At 46.3% G+C, this 25,607-nt stretch overlaps 1 protein-coding gene across 1 annotated transcript in view; it reads right to left on the reverse strand.

The window, feature by feature from the left end:
- Positions 1–7,820: 7,820 nt before the first annotated feature.
- The window catches only part of LOC311104354 (inactive phospholipase C-like protein 2), a 97,742-nt gene continuing 79,955 nt past the window's right edge, over positions 7,821–25,607 (reverse strand). The window contains exons 5-6 of the mRNA XM_084146169.1: positions 14,112–14,221; positions 7,821–8,445 (exon numbers count right to left, since the gene is read on the reverse strand). Coding sequence (XP_084002295.1) covers positions 8,074–8,445; positions 14,112–14,221 — 482 coding nt within the window. The 3' untranslated portion in view covers positions 7,821–8,073. The remainder of the gene's footprint in view (positions 8,446–14,111; positions 14,222–25,607) is intronic.

Genomic DNA, 25,607 nt, shown 5'->3' on the forward strand with positions numbered 1-25,607 from the left:
AATAAAAGCTGTGTTACATAGTCGATCCTACCTTTGTGGATGAGCATCCTGTGTCCATCCCTGGTGCTGTAGTCCAGTGCTTTGTGTTGAAACACATGTTCTGTTAAAGGCTGTGGGGTCCACTTCTACTCTCACCACTCTCTGAAGCCAGTTTCCTTTTATAAGGCCCTATGTTGTCTAATTTCCACCCTCCATAGACGTCATTAAGATATATTTAGTCCAGTGGACGGGGACATCAACAAAAATATATGCTCTTTTTCTATTGTAAAGTTTGACTCGTTTGCTCATTTGATGACTTGAAGTCTATCAGCCGTCCTTAATGACTCTGATCCTGCTCCAGACCATCTCTAGGACATTTCCTGGGTTTTGAATAAAGTAGTGGAATGCTATTATGTCAGGGTGGTGGGGAGCTTCGTTAGGACATACCGTTATGATTAGTGGTGAGGGAGACTGGGTTAATTAGCTGCAGTAATAGACATGGTCTCATCAAAGATATGAGGGAACACAAAGAACCATCCCTGATAACCTTTAGAAGCTGACTGACTGAATGGTCTGTAAATAGATGGTCATCTAACAGTCCTAATGAGGGCTAATGATCACTATCTCTATTGTATTAAATATGACGTGTCGCTCCGGGAATACTGACACACCAAGAACAGTGTGTTTGTTGTTTCAAACAATGTTCTTGATGATGTTATCCCCTTAGCTATTGGTCATTGGTGGTAGAGACCCCTTGACTTTTTTCACTTGTTACGTTACAGACTTATTCTAAAATTGATTAAATTGATTTCTTACCTCAGTAATCTACACACAATACCACATAATGACAAAGCAAAAACTGGTTTTTATAAATGTGTGAAATATTACATTTACATAAGTATTCAGACCCTTTATTCAGTACTTTGTTGAAGCACCTTTGGCAGCGATTACAGCCTCGATTCTTCTTGGGTATGACTTTTCAAGCTTGGCACATCTGTATTTGGGGAGTTTCTCCCATTTTTCTCTGCAGATCCTCTCAAGCTCTGTCAGGTTGGATGGGGAGCGTCGCTGCACAGCTATTTTCAGGTCTCTCCAGAGATGTTCGATCGGGTTCAAGTCTGTGCTCTGGCTGGGCCACTCAAGAACATTCAGAGACTTGTCCCGAAGCCACTTCTGCATTGTCTTGGCTGTGTGCTTAGGGTCGTTGTCCTGTTGGAAGGTGAACCTTCGCCCCAGTCTGAGGTACTGAGCGCTCTGGAGCAGGTTTTCATCAAGGATCTCTCTGTACTTTGCTCCTTTCATCTTTCCCTCGATCCTGACTAGTCTCCCAGTCCCTGCCGCTGAAAAACATCCCCACAGCATGATGCTGCCACCACCATGCTTCACCGTAGGGATGGTGAAAGGTTTTCTCCAGACGTGACACTTGGCTTCCAGGCCAAAGAATCTTGTTTCTCATGGTTTGAGAGTCCTTTCAGTACCTTTTGGCAAACTCCAAGCGGGCTGTCATGAGCCTTTTACTGAGGAGTGGCTTCTGTCTGGCCACTCTACCATTGGTGGATATTGGAATATAACTTCAAATAAAATAAATCAACGTAGGCTACAGCAGAACACACATATGAGAATATATAGGCCTCCTGCCTATGTGATAATATGACGTACCACTACATGTCCAAAAGTATGTGGACACCTGCTCGTCAAACATCTCATTCCAAAATCATGGCCGTTAATATGGAGTTGGTCCCCCCTTTGCTGCTATAACAGCCTCCCCTCCATTCTTCTGGGAAGGCTTTCCACTAGATGTTGCAACATGGCTGCGGGGTCTTGCTTCCATTCAGCCACACAAGAGCATTAGTGAGATCGGGCACTGATGTTGGGTGATTAGGCTTGGCTTGCAGTCGACATTCCAATTAATCCCAAAGGTGTTCGATGGGGTTGAGGTCAGGGCTCTGTGCAGGCCAGTCAAGTTCTTCCACACCGATCTCGACAAACCATTTCTTTTTGGACCACGATTTGTGCACGGGGGTATTGTCCCGCTGAAATAGGAAAGGGCCTTACCCAAACTGTTACCACAAAGTTGGAAGCACAGAATCGTCTAGAATGTCATTGTATGCCGTAACCTTAAGATTTCCCTTCACTGGAACTAAGGGGCCTAGCCCGAACCATGAAAAACACCCCCTGACCATTATTCTTCCTCCACCAAACTTTACATTTGGCACTATTGGGGCAAGTAGCGTTCTCCTGGCATCTGCCAAACACAGATTTGTCTGTTGGACTGCCAGATGGTGAAGCTTGATTCATCACTTCAGAGAACGCGTTTCCACTGTTTAGAGTCCAATGGCGGCGAGCTTTACACCACTCCAGCCGACGCTTGGCATTGCGCATGGGGATCTTAGGCTTGTGTGCAGCTGCTCTGCCATGGAAACCCATTTCATGAAGCTCCCGACGAACAGTTCTTGTGCTGAGATTGCTTCCAGAGGCAACGTCAGCTTCCGAGGACAGACGATGTTTACGCGCTACGCGCTTCATCACTCAGCGGTCCCGTTCTGTGAGCTTGTGTGGCCTACCACTTCACAGCTGAGCTGTTGTTGCTCCTAGACATTTCTACTTCACAATAACAGCACTTACAGTTGACCAGGGCAGCTCTAGCAGGGCTGAAATTTGACAAACTGACTTGTTGGAAAAGTGGCATCCTTTGACGGTGCCACGTTGAAAGTCACTGGGCTCTTCAGTAAGGCCATTATACTGCCAATGTTTGTCTATGGAGATTCATGGCTGTGTGCACGATTTTATACACCTGTTAGCAATGGATGTGGCTGAAATAGCCGAATCCACTAATTTGAAGGGGTGTCCACATACTTTTGTATATATATTGTATGAGAATATACAGTTGAAGTCAGAAGTTTACATTTTAGTCATTTAGCAGACGCTCTTATCCAGAGCGACTTACAGTTACTGAGTGCATACATTTTCATACTGGCCCCCCGTGGGAAACGAACCCACAACCCTGGCATTGCAAGCGACATGCTCTACCAACTGAGCTACAGGGGACCTATTTAGTTTACATACACTTAGGTTGGAGTCATTAAAACTCGTTTTTCAACCACTCCAAACATTTCTTGTTAACAAAGTATAGTTTTGGCAAGTCAGTTAGGACATCTACTGAGTCTGACTCGCTAGTGGAGGTGCCGGTGGTGCTGAACTGGCGGGATTAGCAGCGCTACTAGCTAAAGCATCGCCATCAGGAACAGTTTGCCCCTCACTCCTCTCCTCCGGCACAGACAGTTCTCTGGCACATTCTGGGTTTGAGTCACCATCTTTCTCTGGATTTTTGGACTTGAAAAATTTCATCAAACTCGATTGCCTTTTCTTATCCATTTATTATTTGGCTTTCCCACGTTTCAAATTCAGTAGGGGACGACTAGCCTAGGCTACATGACGTGATTACGTAGGGACCTCTTCACTAGCTGACCACCACTACCAAGAGTTGCCAACTCCTCAGTAAGGAAAGTAGCTATTGGCTGTCCTAAAAGTCGCTAAATGACGTCATCACATAATTTGCATTATTGGCCATGTACATGTAATTGTGATGGACGCTGTAGGAGAGAGGAATAACGTCGTGGGAGAGACAAAAAGTGAGTAAAAAACACCCTACATGTACATCCCGCCCTGAATGTAAACCAGGGCGGGATCAGCCAACGGCGGCTTCCCGCATGCGCGATTCATTTGCAGTCTGGACGCGGAGGGGTGAACATCTCTTGCTTTGACTACAGCTGGGAGGGGCTGCTGCATGAGGACTGGGCCGCCTGTGAGTGCTTTGGGACGGGGGTAACAAAGCACCCGCTGCTCGTTGAGAAGAGTAAGAACGACACGTGCTTTCACGTCAGTCTCCAAAAGTCTCCAATAACACCAGAAAAAGTCCCTAGATTTGTCACTAGTCGCTTTTTTGGAAATGTGTCGCTAGAAGGGTCTGAAAACACGCTAAATATAGCGACAAAGTCGCTAAATTGGCAACATTGACCAAGACCTGTGTCAAGATAAATTACTTACCTCACTGGCCCTCCCCATAACCTCTATGTACAAATAAGAGAGAAGGTCTGGAATCAGTGTGGCAGGATAGGATGATTACACAGAAGGATCACTGCACTTTTACATGTGTGGGGGGCGGGAGAAATAACGAGGAGGCAACTTAATTTAACGCTGATCGCTTTTATTAGAATGTTTACAGTGTGTACAGTGAACCAATGAATAAATCATGCTGCGAGAGGGCCGGAACCGGGCAAATAGGTGCCGGAACGAACGAAGTCAAATCTAAGAGGTGCCGGATCCTGTTCCGGCAGGATCCGGCTCAAATTAAGCACTGCTTGGGCCAGTAACAGAAAGTTTGGTAGAGCTGACTAGGTGAAAAATCTCCAGGTTTGCAGTCAATAATGGCTGATCCCTGGCCATGACCCCACTCTCTGAGGGTGTCTCAGGAGGAGTGGGATATGCAACACACTTGTACAGGTTACACACTTCAGAACGTATTCATACCCCTTGACTTATTCCACATTTTGTTGTATTACAGCCTGAATTCAAAATTGATTAAATATATTTTTTTCTCACCCATCAATACCCCATAATGACAAAGTGAAAACATGTTTTTAGAAATGTTTGCAAATGTATTGAAAATGAAATACAGAAATATCTAATTTACTTAAGTATTCACAGCCATTTTTACATTTACATTTTAGTCATTTAGCAGACGCTCTTATCCAGAGCGACTTACAGTTAGTGAATACATTATTATTTTTTATTTTTTATTTTTTTTTGTTTATACTGGCCCCCCGTGGGAACTGACACCCCTGAGTCAATGAATGTTACAATCACTGTGACAGCGATTACAGCTGTGAGTCTTTCTGGGTAAGTCTCTAAGACTTCTGGATTGTACAATATTAGCACATTATTCTTTAAAAAATTCTTCAAACTCTGTCAAGTTGGTTGTTGATCATTGCTAGACAGCTATTTACAAGTCTTGCCGTATATTTTCAAGCCAATTTAAGTCAAAACTGTATGTAGGCCACTCAGGAACATTCAATGTAGTCTTGGTAAGCAACTCCAGTGTATATTTGGCCTTGTATTTTAGGTTATTGTCCTGCTGAATGGTGAATTTGTCTCCCAGTGTCTGTTGGAAAGCAGACTGAACCAGGTTTTCCTCTAGGATTTTGCCTGTGCATAGCTCTATTCCATTTATCTTTAGCCTAAAGAACTCCTTAGTCCTTGCTGATGAAAACCATACCCATAACATGATGCGGCCACTCCCATGCTTGAAAATATGAAGAGTGGTACTCAGCGAGGTGTTGGATTTGCCCCAAACATAACACTTTATATTCAGGACATAAAGTTAATTTATTTGCCATATTTTTTGCAGTTTTACTTTAGTGCCTTATTGCAAACAGGATGCATGTTTTTATTCTGTACAGGCTTCCTTCTTTTCCCTCTGTCATTTAGGTTAGTATTGTGGAGTAACTACAATGTTGTTGATCCATCATCAGTTTTCTCCTATCACAGCCATTAAACTCTGTATCTGTTTTAAAGTCACCATTGGCCTCATGGTGAAATCCCTGAGCGGTTTCCTTCCTCTCCGGCAACTGAGTTAGGAAGGATGCCTGTATCTTAGTAGTGACTGGGTGTATTGATACACCATCCAAAGTGTAATTAATAACTTCACCATGCTCAAAGGGATATTCAATGTCTGCTTTTTAAACGTTTTACCCTTCTACCAATAGGTGCTCTTCTTTGCAAGGCATTGGAAAACCTCCCTGGTCTTTGTGGTTGAATCTGTGTTTGAAATTCACTGCTCGACTGAGGGACCTTACAGATAATTGTATGTGTGGGGTACAGAAATGAGGTAGTCATTAAATAATCTTTTTAAACACTATTATTGCACACTGAGTGAGTCCTGAACTAATTTAGGCTTGCAATAACCAAGGGATTGAATACTTACTGACTCAAGACATTTCAGCTTTTCATTTGGAATACATTTGTAAAAATGTATAGAAACATAATTCCACTTTGACATTATGGGGTATTGTGTGTAAGCCAGTGACACAAAATCTCAATGTAATCCATTTTAAATTCAGGCTGTAACACAACAACAAAAAAGCCAAGGGGTGTGAATACTTTCTGAAGGCACTGTGTGAAGCAGGACAAATATAAGCATCCCCTATTTGACCTGGACCTATAGTACCTGACCTTAGCAAAAGGCTGAATCCCTCATGCCCATCCCTCCAGTCACTCATAACCTTTTCCCTACTATTTGTCGCCACCTTCTGGAGTTGTCAATGTCAGGTAGGCTCCCAGCATAAAGACAATGACAAAGTGGAAGAATTGAAGGAAAGGAGGCAATGAAGCCAGTTTTAATGGGGCATTTTAAGGAGCTCATACAGAAGTCACATCACTTTACAGTGAAACACAAGTCAGATTATTGTTTGACCCAATTTTTGGAATGATGACCCCCAACCCAAACCCACCCTGACCTCTAACCCCTACACCCGACATTACACACCACCTGTCTTGATCTGCAGCACAGAACAACAGGTATCAAGTCACTGTATATGTAGAAGCAATGTACTGTATATAAAATAATTGTAATATGAATATAACTAACATCAATTATGAATATAACTAACATCAATTATAACAATAATCATAATATCAACGGGATGTTTTGTTTCAGGGAGAATTATCAGAGATAAATGTAAAGTGTTTCTTCATTACTTGTACATACATACAGTATACATCTATATAGATTCATAGTTTCTCTTTTAGGTTAGGTGTGTGTTTGATTGACAGCAGGAATCTGCCCCAGGTCCATGTTTCTCTTGTGATCGTTGACCTATAGAGTCCTTTAGTCTCTTCAGCGCAGACAGGGTCGACAGACTGTTCCAGTTAAAACAGGCTGGTGAGCTCTTGCTAGTAGCTACCTCTGAGTGCTGGAGCGTGGGCAGAGCACGGCCACGCTCGCTCCATCCATGGGACGACGACAGCAACATACGGGACGTTACGCACACAGCCCCTACTACGCGCAGAGTCCAGGCATGTTGTGATTGACAATTAACAAAAATAAAAATCTTAATTAAGGGCACTGTGCAAGTGTTTGGGGTCCTGTGGAGGTTGGAGTCTCCAGCAGGGGGAGCCAGTGCATCATTGTAGAGGCCAGGTAGGTAGGGACTGACAGAGAGAGGCTGCAGAGCTGCAGTCCTTTACCGTCTCTCTCACAGACAGCTCCCAGGTTAGTTTGTGCAGTAATGGTCCTCTAGCTAGGATCCCTACAGAGCTCAAGAGTCTGTGTGAGCTGCTCTACGTTGTGCACTTAAAATGGCAGCCGCCTCCTCAGAGAGAAGGGCAAAAGGTTGAAGCTCAGGATGATGCATGGAAGGGCAGATCTACCGGTATATGGAGTAAACATAAGGGAGAAGATAGAGGAGGAGGAAAGGAAAGGAAAGGGTCCTGGACCTGCTATGGGTATCTTAGGGGAATCCAAAGGCGAACTTGTGCGGTATGAAATGCCAATGTAAGGTGCCTGTACCCACAGGGCCAGCAGTGCTGGCACTGCCCAGAGAAAGACAGCGAGACTGTCTATATCGAATCCAAGAGAGAGAAATAGGAAAGGAGAGAGAGCTGACAGAGACATTTATTCTTTGTCTCTAAAACAATCTATTTTCAAACTTGTGTCTCTTGTCTTTTACGGCAAGTTTTCTTCCCCGTCCCTTGCTCTGTTTGCTGTTTCTCTTCTGCTCTTTCACTCTCATCATCTCTCTCCCTCTCACCATCTCTCTCCCTCTCCTTTTCCTGCTCTTTTTCCTTCTCCTTCTCCTTCCTTCTCTCCTTCTCCTTCTCCTTCCTTCTCTCCTCCTTCTCCTTCTTCCTTCTCTCCTTCTCCCTCTCCTCTTTTTTCCTTTCTATCTCACTCTGCATGTCCATCTTCGGGGGTGTTAAAGGAACCATCCATGTTCTTTGCTCTTCTCCTCTCTGCTTCTCAAGCACCCTCTCTCTTTCTATTCTCCTCTCCCTGTCTCTCTTTGGGTGGACTCCACTGCGGGTACAGGCAACGGGTCAGCAGGAACCATCGCTGGCCGTCTCGTTCTCAGAGATGGCATCATGAGAGCCTGCTGCCCTATACTGTGGGGGCTGGGGCGGGAGGGGAGGCAGGGGATGGTGTTGAGTATGGAGCTGGGCCTGGAGCTGTGGTTGGGCCTCGGGCTGGGGTTCCGCCAGGGGTTGGGACAGAGGCTGGGGTTGGTTCTGGGCCTGAGGTTGGAGATGGTGAGGTTGGGGTGGATGGTGGGGCTGGGCCTGGTACTGGTGTTGGAGCTGAGGGGAGGCAGCTCCGTTCTTGCTCAGGCCACAGGACTGGGTGGCACAGTGGATCTGACGCAGTGTGTCCAAAGCCTCACTCTTAGCGTGTTTCAGCAGGTCCGCCTGACCCTGAGAGTGAGAGAGAGACAAGAGAGAGAGAGAGACAAGAAAGAGAGAGAGAGGGACAAATGAGAAAGCGAGAGAATGCTGTCACTCATGTGTTTCAGTATTGCCCTCTATACCAGACGGTGTCAGAGGAAGGCCCAAACATTTTTCAGACTCCAGCCACCCAAGCCATAGATAGTTCTCTCTGCTACTGCATGGCAAGCAGTACCAGTGCACCAAGTCTGGAACCAACAGGACCCTGAACAGCTTTTACCCCAAAACCATAAGACTGCTAAACAAAAATACCCACTGCTGTTACTATCTATTATCTATCCTGTTGCCTAGTTACTTTAACCCTGCCTATATGTTTATAGCTACCTCAATTACCTCGTACCCCTGCACATCGACTCAGTACTGGTATTGTTGAAAAAGGACCCGTAAGTAAGCGTTTCACTGTTAGTCTACACCTGTCATTTTCAAAGCATGTGACAAATACAATTTGATTTGATTTAATGCACTACATTCTTTTAGCCAGCAGATGGCAGTATACATCCATGCTGCGGTGTGGTTGGAGGAATTCTCTGCGGTTCCTCAGAGCTCCTTTAAAAGTAATCTGTTGATAAGTGATCCCCCACTATCATCATCGTCCTCTTTATTTAGGAACACCCCAGAGATGAAACCGGGCCAGATGGGGAGGAAGTGGTCAAGGCAGGCATCCCGCTTTATGGCGTTGTAAAGTCAATCAGGGCAGTTTCTGTTGCTGCCTTGGTTTCTGAGTGAAAGAGTGAGCTACTGCAGCCCTGCTGGCTCTATTCTGTAGTGTTGTGGGCTTGGATTAATGTCCCCCAAAAAACCCCACAGACCCTCACTACTAAACCCTTAACACTCCCCTCTTCCTTGTCTTCACTCTACATCCTTACCACTACCACTATCCTCTCCCAGTATGTCTCTCTCTCCATGTCCTCCACCACCACATCCCTTCACAGCCCACCTAAACAGCAACCGTCCCCTATTCTCTTCTCTGACTCTGCTTGTCTCTGAAGCGCTCTGAGTCTCACCACCATACTCACATATTCTATCCTGCCGTCCTCAGCAGTTAGTTGGCTAAGGGAACCTGAGAGACGTCCCTGTGGGACGATGCTGTTCGAGGCAAGGACCAGGGAACATGTCCTGTCTGTACTGGGGGTGTCTGCCTGCCTGCCTGCCTGTCTGTCTGTCTGTTTGTTTGTCTGTCGGACTCTAGTACAGTCTATTCCCATTGCCACTGGGCAGACAGAGTAGAGTGGCATGTAGTACAGGGGGGTTGAGGGTACAACCCTGGACAAAATGACAAAATGTTCCCCTCTCACGTGAGGGTAATGCTTAGCGACAAGTCTTCTACATGAAGGGCCTCAGAACACAATCCACTCCAACAGCATGAATAAAACATATGTTTGAGAAATTATGTAATGTTGCTGTGGGAGTCACAAAGCTGGTGCTGCTGCACCAGTCAGGGACTTGGCTGGTGGTACCGGAACCAAATCACTATGGGCTGAGCTCAACCATGGCTACGGGGACACTCACCCCCGCAGCTGGCCTGTACTGCAGCACAGCGCTCCACTTGGGGTTAGCCAAGGCTGAGGCTCCACAGCACACAGAGCCAACAATCACACATCTCCATCTGTAGAAGATTCTAACTCCTAGTCAATTACAGTTGTTCGTTCCTCATCCCCAACACAGTCCATTAACCTGTTTCTGTCATTTTTGCTTTTTGGGAAGGTTTATCTCAACCGCCAATGTGCCTCCAGATCTGAACATATGGGTCAGAGGGAGAGAGGACTCCGTGAAACTATAGGTTAGCTGTGGAGAGAGCAGTGGGCAAAGAGACAGACTGGTGACAGGAGGAGACTTCTAAATTACTATGCTTCAAGAACAATACTGTATCTAGAGAATCAGACTAGCTGGTGCTGCTGGAGGGAAGGCAGTGTTCTCTACAATCTCATAGTGTCTTTGGAGCTTCTTATGTTTCTCTCTCTCTCTCTCCATCTCTCTCTCTCTCTCTACCCCCTACCCTCCTGTGCCCAGTAGAAAGAGCTGGCAGGCTGGGTACCCTCATGGAGTCTGTGGGCTGTGGAACCAGCGAGTTGGACTGAATGGAGAGGTAACTGCCTGCCTGGACTTGGGTTGCCAAGCCTGGCTGGCACACACAGACCACACTGCCTCATACCAAATGTTCACCACCAAAACGAGAGGTAGATTGGCTGTTAATGAGCCTGTGTTTGCTGTGCCATGCAGTTACGGACATGCAGCCTGTACCCATAACTCACCGTACAGACACAAGGAAGGAGGAAGGAGGGAGAAGGATGAGGGGTGGAGGGGCCGAAATATGGAGGGGGTAAGGCATTAGGTTTTGTGTGTCCACGTTAGGCTTCTGAAGTGCTTAAGTCCTTCAGTTCTGTAGAGTGAATTAAAGCTTAATTAAGATAAGCCTGCCAGCCACATATGCTGGAAAAGAACAATGAGTGCAAACACAATAAGTTGAGCAACACACTTTTTGAAGGTGAATCTAAAACGACTATTAACATTGTCTAGTGGCTACCACTACCTTTGAGCATTCTATTTCTATCCTCTCTTCTAGACATTTCCATTTTGTCTTTAACTTTATTTCTGATCCTGTTTGATGCAGCTCAGACATCTCCCTGATTAATCCTGGGGAATCAAATGTCTCCCTCGTCACATCCTCCCTCTTCTGCTGCCTGCCAGCTCGGCGGAGCCCCAAACCAGGCTAAACACTTCCCTCAATCCTGAATAATTACATCCAGATGAGATCGAAAACACAGATCACACATTCTCTCTATATCCTTATTAGTGTCTGGGCGAGATGGCGGCGAGGCTTAGTGCTTTATCAGTGTCGCTATTACCACAGGTAATGATTCATTGAGGCTGTGAAACGAGGGCGTTGGGCCCCGCTTTATATGATTGTGGGCCTGTGTCACAGGCGAGGAGACAGAGGAGAGAGGGCAGAGAAGGGAGAGAGGGGAGAGAGGACAGAGAGAGGGAATATAGAGGGGACAGAGGGGAGGGGAGAGGAGAGCGAGATGGAGAGGGGAGAGAGGAGAGAGGAGGGGGAGAGCGTGACACCAATGGCCCACCGAAGGGCACGTCCGCTGGGTCCAAAACTCCTGGGAAAGGGGGGTGATGGTGGAGAGGGGTGGAGCTTACTGTGCATGTTGGCTAACAAATGGTGTGCGATGGTATCAAAAAATACTACAGTTTACTATAGAATACTATAGTACTTACTATAGAATTCTATAGTAAACTGTAGTATACTGTAGAATACTATACTACACACTGTATTATCCCTTGATCATGTGTAGTACTTACTATAGAATGTTGTATTGTACTGTAGAATACTATAGTAAATACTAAAGTATTATACGCAAAAGAAGCACTGTAGTAAATACTACAGTAATGTCCGCAAAAACACTACAGTCCACAAAAACACTACGCTTTTTTAACTATAGTAAATACTACAGTATTTAATTTGCATATACCCTGCCCATTCCCCTCTCCCATATCGCAATTTGCGCCATCCATAAGTGAGAAACCTACATGCCATGTATAGACCATATATTGTGTTCCCTACACAACATTCATTACTATAGTATATACTACAGTTTTCTTTTACTACAGTATTTATACTATAGTTAACTGTAAATACTACAGTATACTACACTAAATACTACAGTATACTACAGGAAACACTACAGTGAATACTACAGCAAAGTCTGCAAAAACACTACAGTGAATACTCGACCCCATCACCTCCTCCCTTCTCCAGACCATCTCTGGAGACGCTCTCCCATTCCTCACTTCCCTTATCAACTCATCCCTGACCACTGGCTGCATCCCCTCTGACTTCAAAATGGCCCGAGTCACTCCCCTCCTCAAGAAACTAATACTCGACTCATCTGATGTCAAAAACTATAGACCTGCATCCCTTCGTTCTTTTTCTTTCTAAAACACTTGAGCGTGCTGTCTCTGGTCAACTCGTTATCGCTCTCAGAACCATCTTCTTGACCCTAACCAGTCAGGCTTCAAGACGGGTCACTCAACTGAGACTGCTCTCTTCTCTGTGTCTCTGTGTCTCCGCACTCTCAAAGCTGACTTGCTCTCCGCTGTTCTCATCCTCCTAGATCTATCCGCTGCCTTCGACACCGTGAACCATCAGATCCTCCTCTCCCCCCTCTCAGGGCTGGGCGTCTCAGGCTCTGCACACTCTTCGATTGCATCCTACCTGGCAGGCCGCTCCTACCAGGTGACGTGGAGAGGATCTGTGTCTGCACCATGTACTCTCACTACTGGTGTCCCCCAGGGCTCGGTTCTAGGCCCTCTCCTCTTCTCTCTATATACCAAGTCACTCGGCTCCGTCATAACCTCACATGGTCCCTCCTATCATTGCTATGCGGATGACACGCAACTACTTTTCTCCTTTCCCCCCTTCTGACATGCAGGTGGCGACACGCATCTCTGCGTGCTTGGCAGGTATCTCAATTTGGATGTCGGCCACCACCTCAAACTCAAACTCGACAAGACGGATCTGCTCTTCCTCCTGAGGAAAGGCCTGCCCGCTCAAAGACCTCTCCATCATGGTTGACAACTCCACAGTGTCGCCCTCCCAGAGTGCAAAGAACCTTTGCGTGACCCTGGACAACACCCTGTTGTTCTCTGCAAACATCAAAGCAGTGACTGCAGGTTCATGCTCTACAACATCCGTAGAGTATGACCCTACCTCACACAGGAAGCAGCGCAGGTCCTAATCCAGGCACTTGTCCTCTCCCTTCTGGACTACTGCGACTCATTGTTGGCTGGGCTCTCCGCTTGTGCCATCAAACCCCTGCAACTTATCCAGAACACTGCAGCCCGCCTGGTTTTCAACCTTCCCAAGTTTTCTCATGTCACCCGCTCCTCTGCACACTCCACTGGATTCCAGTAGAATCTCACATCCACTACAATACCATGGTACTTGCCTACGGAGCAGCAAGAGGAACTGCCCCTCCCTACCTTCAGACTATGCTCAAACCCTACACCCCAAGACGAGTACTCCATTCTGCCACCTCTGGTCTCTTGTCCCTCCCACCCCTACCGGAAGGCAGCTCCTGCTCAGCCCAGTCCAAGCTTTTATTTTCTCTGTCCTGGCACCCCAATGGTGGAACCAGCTTCCCCCTGAAGCTAGGACAGCAGAGTCCCTGACCATCTTCCGAAAACATCTGAAACCCTACCTCTTCAAACAGTATCTTAAATAATCCTCCTCCTCTCCTCGACCCCCCCCACCACCCCTCCCCCCACCCCCCACCCACAGACACAGCTATATCCAGGAGCTGCACCAATTAATTAAGATTTAAGGATTACAAAGAAGAGAGATGCCAAATTGCTGTTTTAAGATTGGATGTAATCTCTTGGGAGAGGAGTATAGCATCAACATAATTTCTGTAAATTACTGGAAGTTGTTGCAAATCAATAACCTTGTGAACTTATGCAGACAGGGCAGTATTTCTAACGAATGATGCACTAGCCATACATTGCTAGTGTTATCTTGACAAAGTGTGTGGATGTACACTATACACTATCCATTAGCCTTCAATGGTACATTATCTTGTCAAAGAGCTTCCTGTGTTGTGGATGGATGGATGGATGTGCTGTATTCATACCTTGAGGACGGTGATGTTCCAGGCGTAGCTCTCCATGGCCTTCTGTAGCTTCCGGCCCTTCAGGCCCTCCTTCGCCCCGATCCTGTGAAGGTCCACATGGAAGTCCAGTCCTGAACAAACACAAACATACGCACAAGAGAGGTGAATGGACTGTTCATAGGGTACAGGCAGCCAAGGTCAGAGGGGTTAGGATAAAGCGGAAGTCGAATTTCCGTTGGACCTTCTGTCCATTTGGAAAATAAAATAATATTATTCTCATTTTACTGTACCATCACCACCCCAGACGGCCTCATGGCCTGTAGGGCTTACTGTAACATCACCACCCCAGACGGCCCCATGGTCTGTAGGGCTTACTGTAACATCATCACCCCAGACGGCCTCATGGCCTGTAGGGCTTACTGTAATATCACCACCCCAGACGGCCCCATGGCCTGTAGGGCTTACTGTAACATCACCACCCCAGACGGCCCCATGGTCTGTAGGGCTTACTGTAATATCACCACCCCAGACGGCCCCATGTCCTGTAGGGCTTACTGTAATATCACCACCCCAGACAGCCTCATGGCCTGTAGGGCTTACTGTAACATCATCACCCCAGACGGCCTCATGGCCTGTAGGGCTTACTGTAATATCACCACCCCAGACGGCCTCATGGCCTGTAGGGCTTACTGTAACATCATCACCCCAGACGGCCTCATGGCCTGTAGGGCTTACTGTAATATCACCACCCCAGACGGCCTCATGGCCTGTAGGGCTTACTGTAATATTACCACCCGGAGGGACCCATGGCGTGTAGGGCTTACTGTAACATCACCACCCCTGGACGGCCCCATGTCCTGTAGGGCTTACTGTAACATCACCACCCCTGGACGGCCCCATGTCCTGTAGGGCTTACTGTAACATCACCACCCCAGACGGCCCCATGTCCTGTAGGGCTTACTGTAACATCACCACCCCAGACGGCCCCTTGTCCTGTAGGGCTTACTGTAATATCACCACCCCAGACGGCCCCATGTCCTGTAGGGCTTACTGTAACATAACCACCCCTGGACGGCCCCTTGTCCTGTAGGGCTTACTGTAATATCACCACCCCTGGACGGCCCCATGTCCTGTAGGGCTTACTGTAATATCACCACCCCTGGACGGCCCCATGTCCTGTAGGGCTTACTGTAATATCACCACCCCAGACGGCCCCATGTCCTGTAGGGCTTACTGTAATATCACCACCCCAGATGGCCCCATGGCCTGTAGGGCTTACTGTAATATCACCACCCCAGACGGCCCCATGTCCTGTAGGGCTTACTGTAACATCACCACCCCAGACGCCCCCATGTCCTGTAGGGCTTACTGTAATATCATCACCCCAGACGGCCCCATGGCCTGTAGGGCTTACTGTAATATCACCACCCCAGATGGCCCCATGGCCTGTAGGGCTTACTGTAATATCACCACCCCAGACGGCCCCATGTCCTGTGGGGCTTACTGTAACATCACCACCCCAGACGCCCCCATGTCCTGTAGGGCTTACTGTAATATCATCACCCCAGACGGCCCCATGGCCTGTAGGGCTTACTGTAATATCACCACCCCAGACGGCCCCATGTCCTGTAGGGCTTACTGTAATATCACCACCCCAGACGGCCCCATGTCCTGTAGGGCTTACTGTAATATCACCACCCCAGATGGCCCCATGGCCTGAAGGGCTTACTGTAATACCACCACCCCAGACGGCCCCATGTCCTGTAGGGCTTACTGTAATATCACCACCCCAGACGGCCCCATGTCCTGTAGGGCTTACTGTAATATCACCACCCCAGACGGCCCCATGGCCTGTAGGGCTTACTGTAATATCACCACCCCAGACGGCCCCATGTCCTGTAGGGCTTACTGTAATATCACCACCCCAGACGGCCCCATGGCCTGTAGGGCTTACTGTAATATCACCACCCCAGACGGCCCCATGTCCTGTAGGGCTTACTGTAACATCACCACCTCTGGACGGCCCCATGGTCTGTAGGGCTTACTGTAACATCACCACCCCAGACGCCCCCATGTCCTGTAGGGCTTACTGTAACATCCCCACCCGGAGGGACCCATGGCCTGTAGGGCTTACTGTAACATCATCACCCCTGGACGGCCCCATGGTCTGTAGGGCTTACTGTAACATCATCACCCCGGACGGCCCCATGGTCTGTAGGGCTTACTGTAATATCACCACCCCAGACGCCCCCATGTCCTGTAGGGCTTACTGTAACATCACCACCCGGAGGGACCCATGGCCTGTAGGGCTTACTGTAACATCATCACCCCTGGACGGCCCCATGGTCTGTAGGGCTTACTGTAACATCATCACCCCGGACGGCCCCATGGTCTGTAGGGCTTACTGTAATATCACCACCCCAGACGCCCCCATGTCCTGTAGGGCTTACTGTAACATCACCACCCGGAGGGACCCATGGCCTGTAGGGCTTACTGTAACATCACAACCCCTGGACGGCCCCATGGTCTGTAGGGCTTACTGTAATATTACCACCCCAGACGGCCTCATGGTCTGTAGGGCTTACTGTAATATTACCACCCCAGACGGCCTCATGGTCTGTAGGGCTTACTGTACTGCTGTAAATCTGTCCACTGTCCAGATCATCTGCCACTGGATTGACACTGACTTCTACAGTACACAGATACCGTGATGCTGACTACAGCTGCTTCCCTAGTCACATTTTCAGAGTTTGAGGACAAAGTCTAATTACAGAGCAAGTTCCCACTACAAAGACATGTTCCCTACCCTTCATGTTCTGTGCTCCAATTAAAAAGTCCCCTCAACAAAGTATGCCATCACCATTCCGGTTCCGCATGGCACACATTGGCACACCCATTCCTAAAACCCTAAAATCTTCATTCCTCCTGCAAAGCCACCCCTTGACACGCACACACCCATAAAACCACACACATACACCCCCACACCACCACAGTTCAGTGGCTGAGAATCACCCTAGCCGAGAGGCATGGAGAACGAAACAAGAGAGAGAAAGAGATAAATATATTATTAGTGAGTTGCTTCTGAGCAGTAGTGTAACTGGGGCATCCAGGGGTTATAAATAATGAACCTATGCTCCATATACATTTACAAATTGTTTTTATTACTATTTTTTTTATTGAGTAAATACTTTCTTAACACTTATTTTTCTTAAAACTGCATTGTTGGTTAAGGGCTTGTAAGTAAGCATTTCACTGTAAGGTCTACACCTGTTGTATTCGGCACATGTGACAAAACATTTATTTTTGATTTGAAATACAGAGAGAGGAACAGGGGGAGAGATAAGAGTGAGTAGTAAAATTGAACAAAAGATGAGCGAGAAAAGGAGACTAATGAGAGAAATGAACAGAATGGAGAAAAAGGCAAAGGCAGAACCATAAGAGAGTGAGAGAGTAACAGAAATCACAAAGGAGAGGCTTCGAGCCGAGCTTCATTTATTTATTACGAGTGATGTGCTGCGATGGAGGGAGCAGCCAAAGCCGGATTTCATCACAGGACACCACAGAGAATGGGATTTTCTCTGTCCGGAACGGCGGCTTTGACTATGTAAAGACAGGGATCTCTTTATCCCCTGCATTTCCATGGTAATGGGATCCACGGTGAGAGGCTGAGCTGCCAGAGCTGGCGGAGCATCTCATCCATGGACAGAGAGGGGGAGGGAAGGAAGGGATATCAATAAATAAACATGGCCATGTCCATGCAGCCTGTGCCTCCTACCTCCTCCTACGTCCTCCCTCCCTCCATCAGTCCTCCAGCCCTCTACCCACACTACTAATACCAGTCTACTGCTGCTGTCTCTCTCACCCTCTGGTGCCCGGGCTGTAAAAGCCCATTAAAACTGGTGATATGACCTCTGTGGTTTTCTTAAACATGATTGCAGGATTTTAATAAGCATTGTAGGGGTATATACGTGCTGTGTATGTTATGAAAAGCACTATGTATGCACATACACACACACTCATGCAGTCACCTGTGCACACATCCACAGGTAGCATCTGTGTGCCAGAACGTGTGTCATTAGTGCAGTCTGTGTTGTGGTGAGCCATCAATAGCACCCAGGGGGTTCATCAGGCAGGCACCTGTGTATGTGCAGTTAGCGGGGACATCGTGTCGCCTCACGTCCCACTTCTCTCTCTCTCTCTCTCTCTCTCTCTCTCTCTCTCTCTCTCTCTCTCTCTCTCTCTCTCTCTCTCATCAACCCGTCAGCGCCACTTCTCAAATTAAACTGATTAGAAGCAATAATGGCTGGGCATAATGATCACAGAAAGGGGGAGGAGGAAGGAGGACAGAGAGAGTAGCCATTCAAACAGAGTGCTGTTTTCTCTACCGCATATATTTCAAACGGCTGTGTGTATGTGTGTGAGAGTGTATTTGAGTGTGTGTGTGTGTGTGTATGTATGTGTTGATGGAGGGGACTGATCAATTATCAGCAGCATGATGACACACGTGTCCCACTGTGACAGCACCACACTGACATGTACCTCAAATAACCAGTGTAGGTGTCAGCTGCAATCAGACTTTGCAATTAAGCACAGACGTCATGGTAGACACACACACACACACACACACACACACACACACACACACACAAAACCTTTCTGTCGATCACTGCCAGCTCTGTCTGGGTTGTTATGCTTCTCACCCAGCGACTAAATGCTAATTATACCTTTTGCTATCAAAATCTATCATAGGACATAGACCTCTTCTCTCTCTCTCTCTCTCTCTCTCTCTCTCTCTCTCTCTCTCTCTCTCTCTCTCTCTCTCTCTCTCTCTCTCTCTCTCTCTCTCCCTCTCTCTCTCTCTCTCTCTCTCTCTCTCTCAATACAATTCAATTTCAATTTAAGGGCTTCATTGGCATGGGAAACGTATGTTAACATTGCCAAAGCAAGTGAAATAGATAGTAAACAAAAGTGAAATAAACAATAAATATTAACAGTAAACATTACACTCAGAAGTTTCAAAAGAATAAAGACATTTCAAATGTCATATTATGTATATATACAGTGTTGTAACAATGTGCAAATAGTTAAAGTACAAATGGGAAAATAAATAAACATAAATATGGATTTTATTTACAATGGTGTTTGTTCTTCACTGGTTGCCCTTTTCTTGTGGCAACAGGTCACAAATCTTGCTGCTGTAATGGCACACTGTGGTTTTTCACCCAGTAGATAAGGGAGTTTATCAAAATTGGGTTTGTTTTCGAATTCTTTGTGGATTGCTGTAATCTGAGGGAAATATGTGTCTCTAATATGGTCATACATTTGGCAGGAGGTTAGGAAGTGCAGCTCAGTTTCCACCTCATTTTGGGTCTCTCTCTCTCTCTCTCTCTCTCTCTCTCTCTCTCTCTCTCTCTCTCTCTCTCTCTCTCTCTCTCTCTCCCCCTCCCCTCCCTCCCTCTGCATATCCTCATCAGTTTAGGCTCTTAACATGTAAACTGTCTATGCTGACTTTCATACAGTCCTGAGCTGACCTCTATATATCCTCTGAATAACTTAGTGAATGTAGATGGCCAGGGCCCTCAGTCAACATGTAACCATTTTGGACTGCGACTGTGGGTTCAGGGGGCCATAATAGACTATAGTCCCAACTTCAAACAAGTTATCCTTATCAAAGCCAGGAGAACACACACTGAGACCTGAGGTTACAGTGAGAGCTATCAGGGTATGATAACCTGCCTCCCCACCCTCTGCTGGCTGGCTCCCAGGGCCTAAGGCTTAACTCTGTAGGCAGGTAGCTAGGAGATGAGTTACACACTGACACACACAGCCTCAGAGCATCAGCCGTTTGAAATGGAAGACGGCACCGCTGGAGCCCAGCTGGTGGACAGAGGGAGAGAGGGAAGGGGACAGGGGGGGCAGAGGAAGAGAGGGAGGGGGGGAGAAGGAAAGAGAGAGAGGGTTGGGTTGGGAGGGACGAAGGGAGAGAGAGAAAGAGAGAGACATAGGTAATGGCGCAAGGGTTGATGGCTAAATTGTGCCACACTGGGGTCTGCTCCTCTGTGCTCGTTGCCTGCTGCCCACTGCCTTTTCACCCACATAGGTCCTTTCTCTGTGTTCATCACTAAACACACTCATCAATCTCTAAATGGACTGGAAACATTGACTTAATGCCTAACATTGAATTCCTTTCAATCCTTTCATTGGTTAACCGGCTATACCCCTGTGATTGTCACTGACCAAAATCACAGGATGGATCCTGATCTGCAGTGGAACTGAGAGTCGGAGGAGAATCTTTGGTTCTGCCTTGAATAGCTGGCTGATCTCAAAATAGCTGTCTGATCTGGCCATGCAGTCAAGCGGCTCTCTCCTCCCTAACTGGTTCTGGCGGTTGATGGTTGGCCTTTGTCTTTTGATTGGCTGGCAGCCTGCCATATTTGAGTGTGGGTTGGCTGGTTGACCTCTGCCCTCCGGAGTTCCATGCTACAGCAGAGACTCAATGAGGCGTCCACACAGTCGCTAGGGGCCCTCCCTGCTTCCTGTCCTGGCTGCTTTATTAAAACCATACATACACGTGGATGCATACACGCACGTACACCCCCCATCTCTCTCCTAGTTTTCTCCATCGTTGGTTTTATTAAAGGTGGTGTAGCTGTGCTCCCCATGCCCAGGTGCCTTGTGGGTAAACAGCGGTGTGTTGCCGTGTCTCCGTGGGGCTGCTGAGAGCCCAGCCATGTGTGACACAGGAACACAAAGCTGCTTCAGCTTCCTGTGTTTGTAGTTCCTTCGCCACACACTTTTTATTTTTCCATTCCATTTTGTTCCGCCTGGCGTAGCAATACCAAAACACCCCCCTTGTCAGAAAGAATGAGCTGGGATGCAGCGGCATGGGAGAAGTTAAGTCTCAGAAATCTGTGTGAATTCAGCAGAGAGGTGGGGGAGAGGAGAAGGATGGATGAAGGGTGGGGTGGAGGAGCGTGAGGGAGGGAGCTGGGTCTTAGAGAAAGTGTTATGTTTGGCATGTGGCTGATGGCCCCTAGGGGTTCTTTTTTTCCCATTTCCCCCACCCCCAATGTTTTCTTATTACATAACCCACCCCTTGACATCCTACTACTGACCCCAACACACAGCTATGTGACTGTATAGCTGTGGAGTTACTGTGTGGAGTTTCAGCCATGCAAAACCCAGGGCTTCTAATGGAGCTGTTCTATGGAGGAGCAGAGGAGTGCATTCTGATTCAAGCCCAGCTATCATGCTCCATCCCTGGGTAATAGGGAAGCACGACACTGGCACAGGGACATGGTGCTGTCCACATGGACGTGGCTGGGCATGGGCATGAGCCTGCTACTGTGTGACTGAGGGGAGACATGTGGGGTGCAGGCTCGACTCATCAGATTTGGCCCGCTGGGTGGGCATGTGCAAGCCTGTCCAGTGGCTTCAGTGTCTGCTGAATTCTTTGAAAGTCCCCGTCCACCCCCATCTCTGTATCACTCTCACACACTCTCACACAAACACAAAGGGAACCTAAAATTAATTTCCATTCAAAATCGTATTTTCCCTAACCCTAACCCTTACCCTAACCTTAACCCTAACCCGTAACCCTAACCCAAACCTAACTCCTAACCCTAACCCTAATTCTAATCCTAAACCTAATTGTAATCCTAACTCTAATTGTAATCCTAACTCTAAACCTAAGCTTAAAATAGCCTTTGTCCTCATGGGGATCTGGGAAAGGTCCCCATAAGGGAGAATTTTCCTTGTTTTACTATCCTTGTGGGGACTTTTGGGGATTTTAGGTCCCCACAAGGATAGAAAAACCAACCAACCAACACACACACACACAAGGGTCTAGCTTTACCACAGAGTGTGTCTTCACTAAGACAGTCCTGTGTGTCTCTAAGCACGTAAGCCCTGTCTCTGCCTGGTTCTGTTAACATATGGATGTTTTTCATTCTATCCACAGTTCATTCTGAATACTATATGTATAGTGCCTTCAGAAAGTATTCATAACCCTTGACTTATTCCACATTTTGTTGTGTTACAGCCTGAATTCAAAATTGATGAAATGTATGTTTTTCCTCACCCATCTACACACAATACCCCATAATGACAAAGTGAAAACATGTTTTTAGAAATGTTAGCACATTTTTGGAAAATGAAATACAGAAATATCTCATTTACATAAGTATTCACACCCCTGAGTCAATACATGTTAGAATGACCTTTGGCAGCGATTATAGCTGTGAGTCTTTCTGGGTAAGTCTCTAAGAGCTCTGTACACCTGGATTGTACAATATTTGCACTTTTTTTTTTTTTTACTCATCAAGCTCTGTCAAGTTCGTTGTTGATCATTCATTGTTAGACACCCATTTTCAAGTCTTGTCATAGATTGTCACGCCGCTTTAAGTCAAAACTGTAACTAGGCCACTCAGGAACATTCAACGTTGTCTTGGTACGCAACTCCATTGTATATTTGGCCTTTTGTTTTAGGTTATTGTCCTGCTGAAAGGTGAATTTGTCTCCCAGTGTCTGTTGGAAAGCAGACTGAACCAGGTTTTCCTCTAGGATTTTGCCTGTGCTTAGCTCTATTCCATTTATTTTTATCCTAAAAAACTCACTAGTCCTTGCCAGTGACAAGCATACCCATAACATGATGCAGCTGCCACCATGCTTGAAAATATGAAGAGTGGTACTCAGTGATGTGTTGTGTTGGATTTGCCCCAAACATAACACTTTGTATTCAGGACATAATGTTCATTTCTTTGCCACTTTTTTTGCAGTTTTATTTTAGTGCCTTATTGCAAACAGGATGCACGTTTTGGAATATTTGTATTCTGTACAGGCTTCCTCCTTTTCACTCTGTCATTTAGGTTAGTATTGTGGAGTAACTACAATATTGTTGATCCATCGTCAGTTTTCTCCTATCACAGCCATTAAACTCAGTAACTGTTTTAAATTCACCATTGGCCTCATGGTGAAATCCCTGAGTGGTTTCCTTTCCCTCTGGCAACTGAGTTAGGAAGGACGCCTGTGTCTTTGTAGTGACTAGATGTATTGATACACCATCCAAAGTGTAATTAATAACTTCACCATGCTCAAAGGGATATTCAATGTCCGTTTTATTTATTTATCCATCTACCAATTGGTGTCATTCTTTGCGAGGCATTGGAAACCCTCCCTGGTCTTTGTGGTTTAATCTGTGTTTGAAATTCACTGCTCGACTGAGGGACCTTACAGATAATTGTATGTGGGGTACAGAGATGAGGTAGTCATTCAAATATCATGCTAAACACTATTAATGTACACAGAGTGAGTCCATGCATCTTATTATGTGACTTGTTAAGCACATGTTTACACCTTAACTTATTTAGGCTTGCCATATCAAAGGGGTTGAATACTTATTGACTCAAGACATTTCAGGTTTTCATTTGTAAATCTTTCAAAAAATATAATTCCACTTTGACATTATGGGGTATTGTGTGTAGACCAGTGACACAATCTCAATTGAATCAATTTTAAATTCAGGCTGAAACGCAACAAAATGCGGAAAAATAAAGGGGTGTGAATACTTTCCGAAGGCACTCTATACAAATATATACACTCAGCTATGTATTCATTTGGACAGTGAAGCTAAAACTTTTAATTTGGCTCTACACTCCAGCATTTTGGTTTTGAGATCAAATGTTTTATAAGTACTATAGTACAGAATGTCACCTTTTATGTAAAGGTATTTTCATACATATGTTTTACCATTTTTAAATGAATGCACTTCATGTATCCAGTCGTATTTGGACAAATTCACTTATAGTGTATAAAATGTAGTCGAGATGTTTGCATTTGGTCCCATATTCCTAGCACGCAGTGACTACATCAAGCTTGTGACTACAAACTTGTTGGATGCATTTGCAGTTTGTTTTGGTTGTATTTCAGATTATGTTGTGCCCAATAGAAATTAATGGTAAATTATGTATTGTGCTATTTTGGAGTCACTTTTATTGTACATTTGAATAGAATATGTTTATCAACACTTCTACATTAATGTGGATGCTACCATGATTACAGATAATGAATCGTGAATAATGATGAGTGAGAAAGTTGCAGTGTCAAATATCATATCCCCAAGACATGCAAACCTCTCACCATTACCAGGGAGGTTAGCATTTTGGGGGGTAGGATATTTATGCCTCTGTAACTAAGCTGGAGTCTTTGACAATTTTTTGGGCCTTCCTCTGACACTGCCTGGTATAATAGAGGTCCTGGATGGCAGGGAGCTCGGCACTAGTGATGTACTGGCCCGTACTCACCACCCTCTGTAGAGCCTTGCGGTCGGGTGCCTTGCAGTTGTCGTACCAAGTGGTGATGCAGCCAGTGAAGATGCCCTCAATGGTGCAGCTGTATAACTTTTTGAGGATCTGAGGGCCCATACCAAATCTTTTCAGCCTCCTGAAGGGAAGAAGCGTTGTCGTGCCCGCTTCACAACTGTGTTGGTGTGTGTGGACCATGTTAATTCCTTAGTGTTGTGGTTACCGAGGAACTCTCGACCCGCTCCACTATATCCCCATCGATGTGGATGGGGGCTTGCTCACCCCTCCGTTTCCTGTAGTCCACGATCAGCTCCTTTGTCTTGCTGACGTTGAGGGAGAGGTTGTTGTCCTGGCATCACACTGCCAGGTCTCTGACCTCCCTATAGGCTGCTTCGCTTTTAGCTTCACTGTCCAAATAAATACGTAGGGGAGTGTACACGTGTGCACTTGTTGCTTGCTTACGTGCATCTGTTTAATATCAATGAGCTCACCAGTGAAGAATGTACTATCTGTGTTTTGTCTTGCCTTCAGAGGCGGGTAGATACAAATACTGTAGGTAAACAATGATGATAAGTCAAGAATCCTGATTCATCTTTATCTTATCTTCTCTATCATTTAGCAACGCTGTCTGTCTGCAGCCGCTCAGTACTGCAGTGGGGGTAACCTGCAATTACAGCCCCACACAGAGGATGGGGAGCAATCATTGGCCCACTAATTTGGAGCCATTTTGTACTTAAAAATCTCAGTTTAGTCAATTACAACCACGCACCAAAATCCTTGGTAACCGCTATTGTCCACAAGCCATTAAAAAAACGGTATTGACGATTCCCTGCTTCCATTCTCTCCCCCATTCTATCTCTCTATCTATTACTGTCCTTCCTGTCCTTTCAGTTTTTTTAAAGGGAATATTGTACTTTATTCACTCCTCTTGTTCCATTCAATGCCGTCTTGCTCGGTGCTAACTACCCAGGGCTGAGTCCCTGAAGATCTATGGTCAATTACTGGATGACGACAGCAATAGCAACGACATTGACTATGATGACATGTATTTCTATCTCCTGGGACAGCAGCATTCCACCCTGCATTCTACTGCTGACTTGCCTCTGAAGCTAAGCAGGGTTGGTCCTGGTTGGTCCCTGGATGGGAGACCAGATGCTGCTGGAAGTGGTGTTGGAGGGCCAGTAGGATTCACTCTTTCCTCTGGTCTAAAAAAATA

This window comes from Coregonus lavaretus (assembly GCF_964263955.1).
Source record: "Coregonus lavaretus genome assembly, chromosome: 28".
Classification (NCBI taxonomy): Eukaryota; Metazoa; Chordata; class Actinopteri; order Salmoniformes; family Salmonidae; genus Coregonus; species Coregonus lavaretus.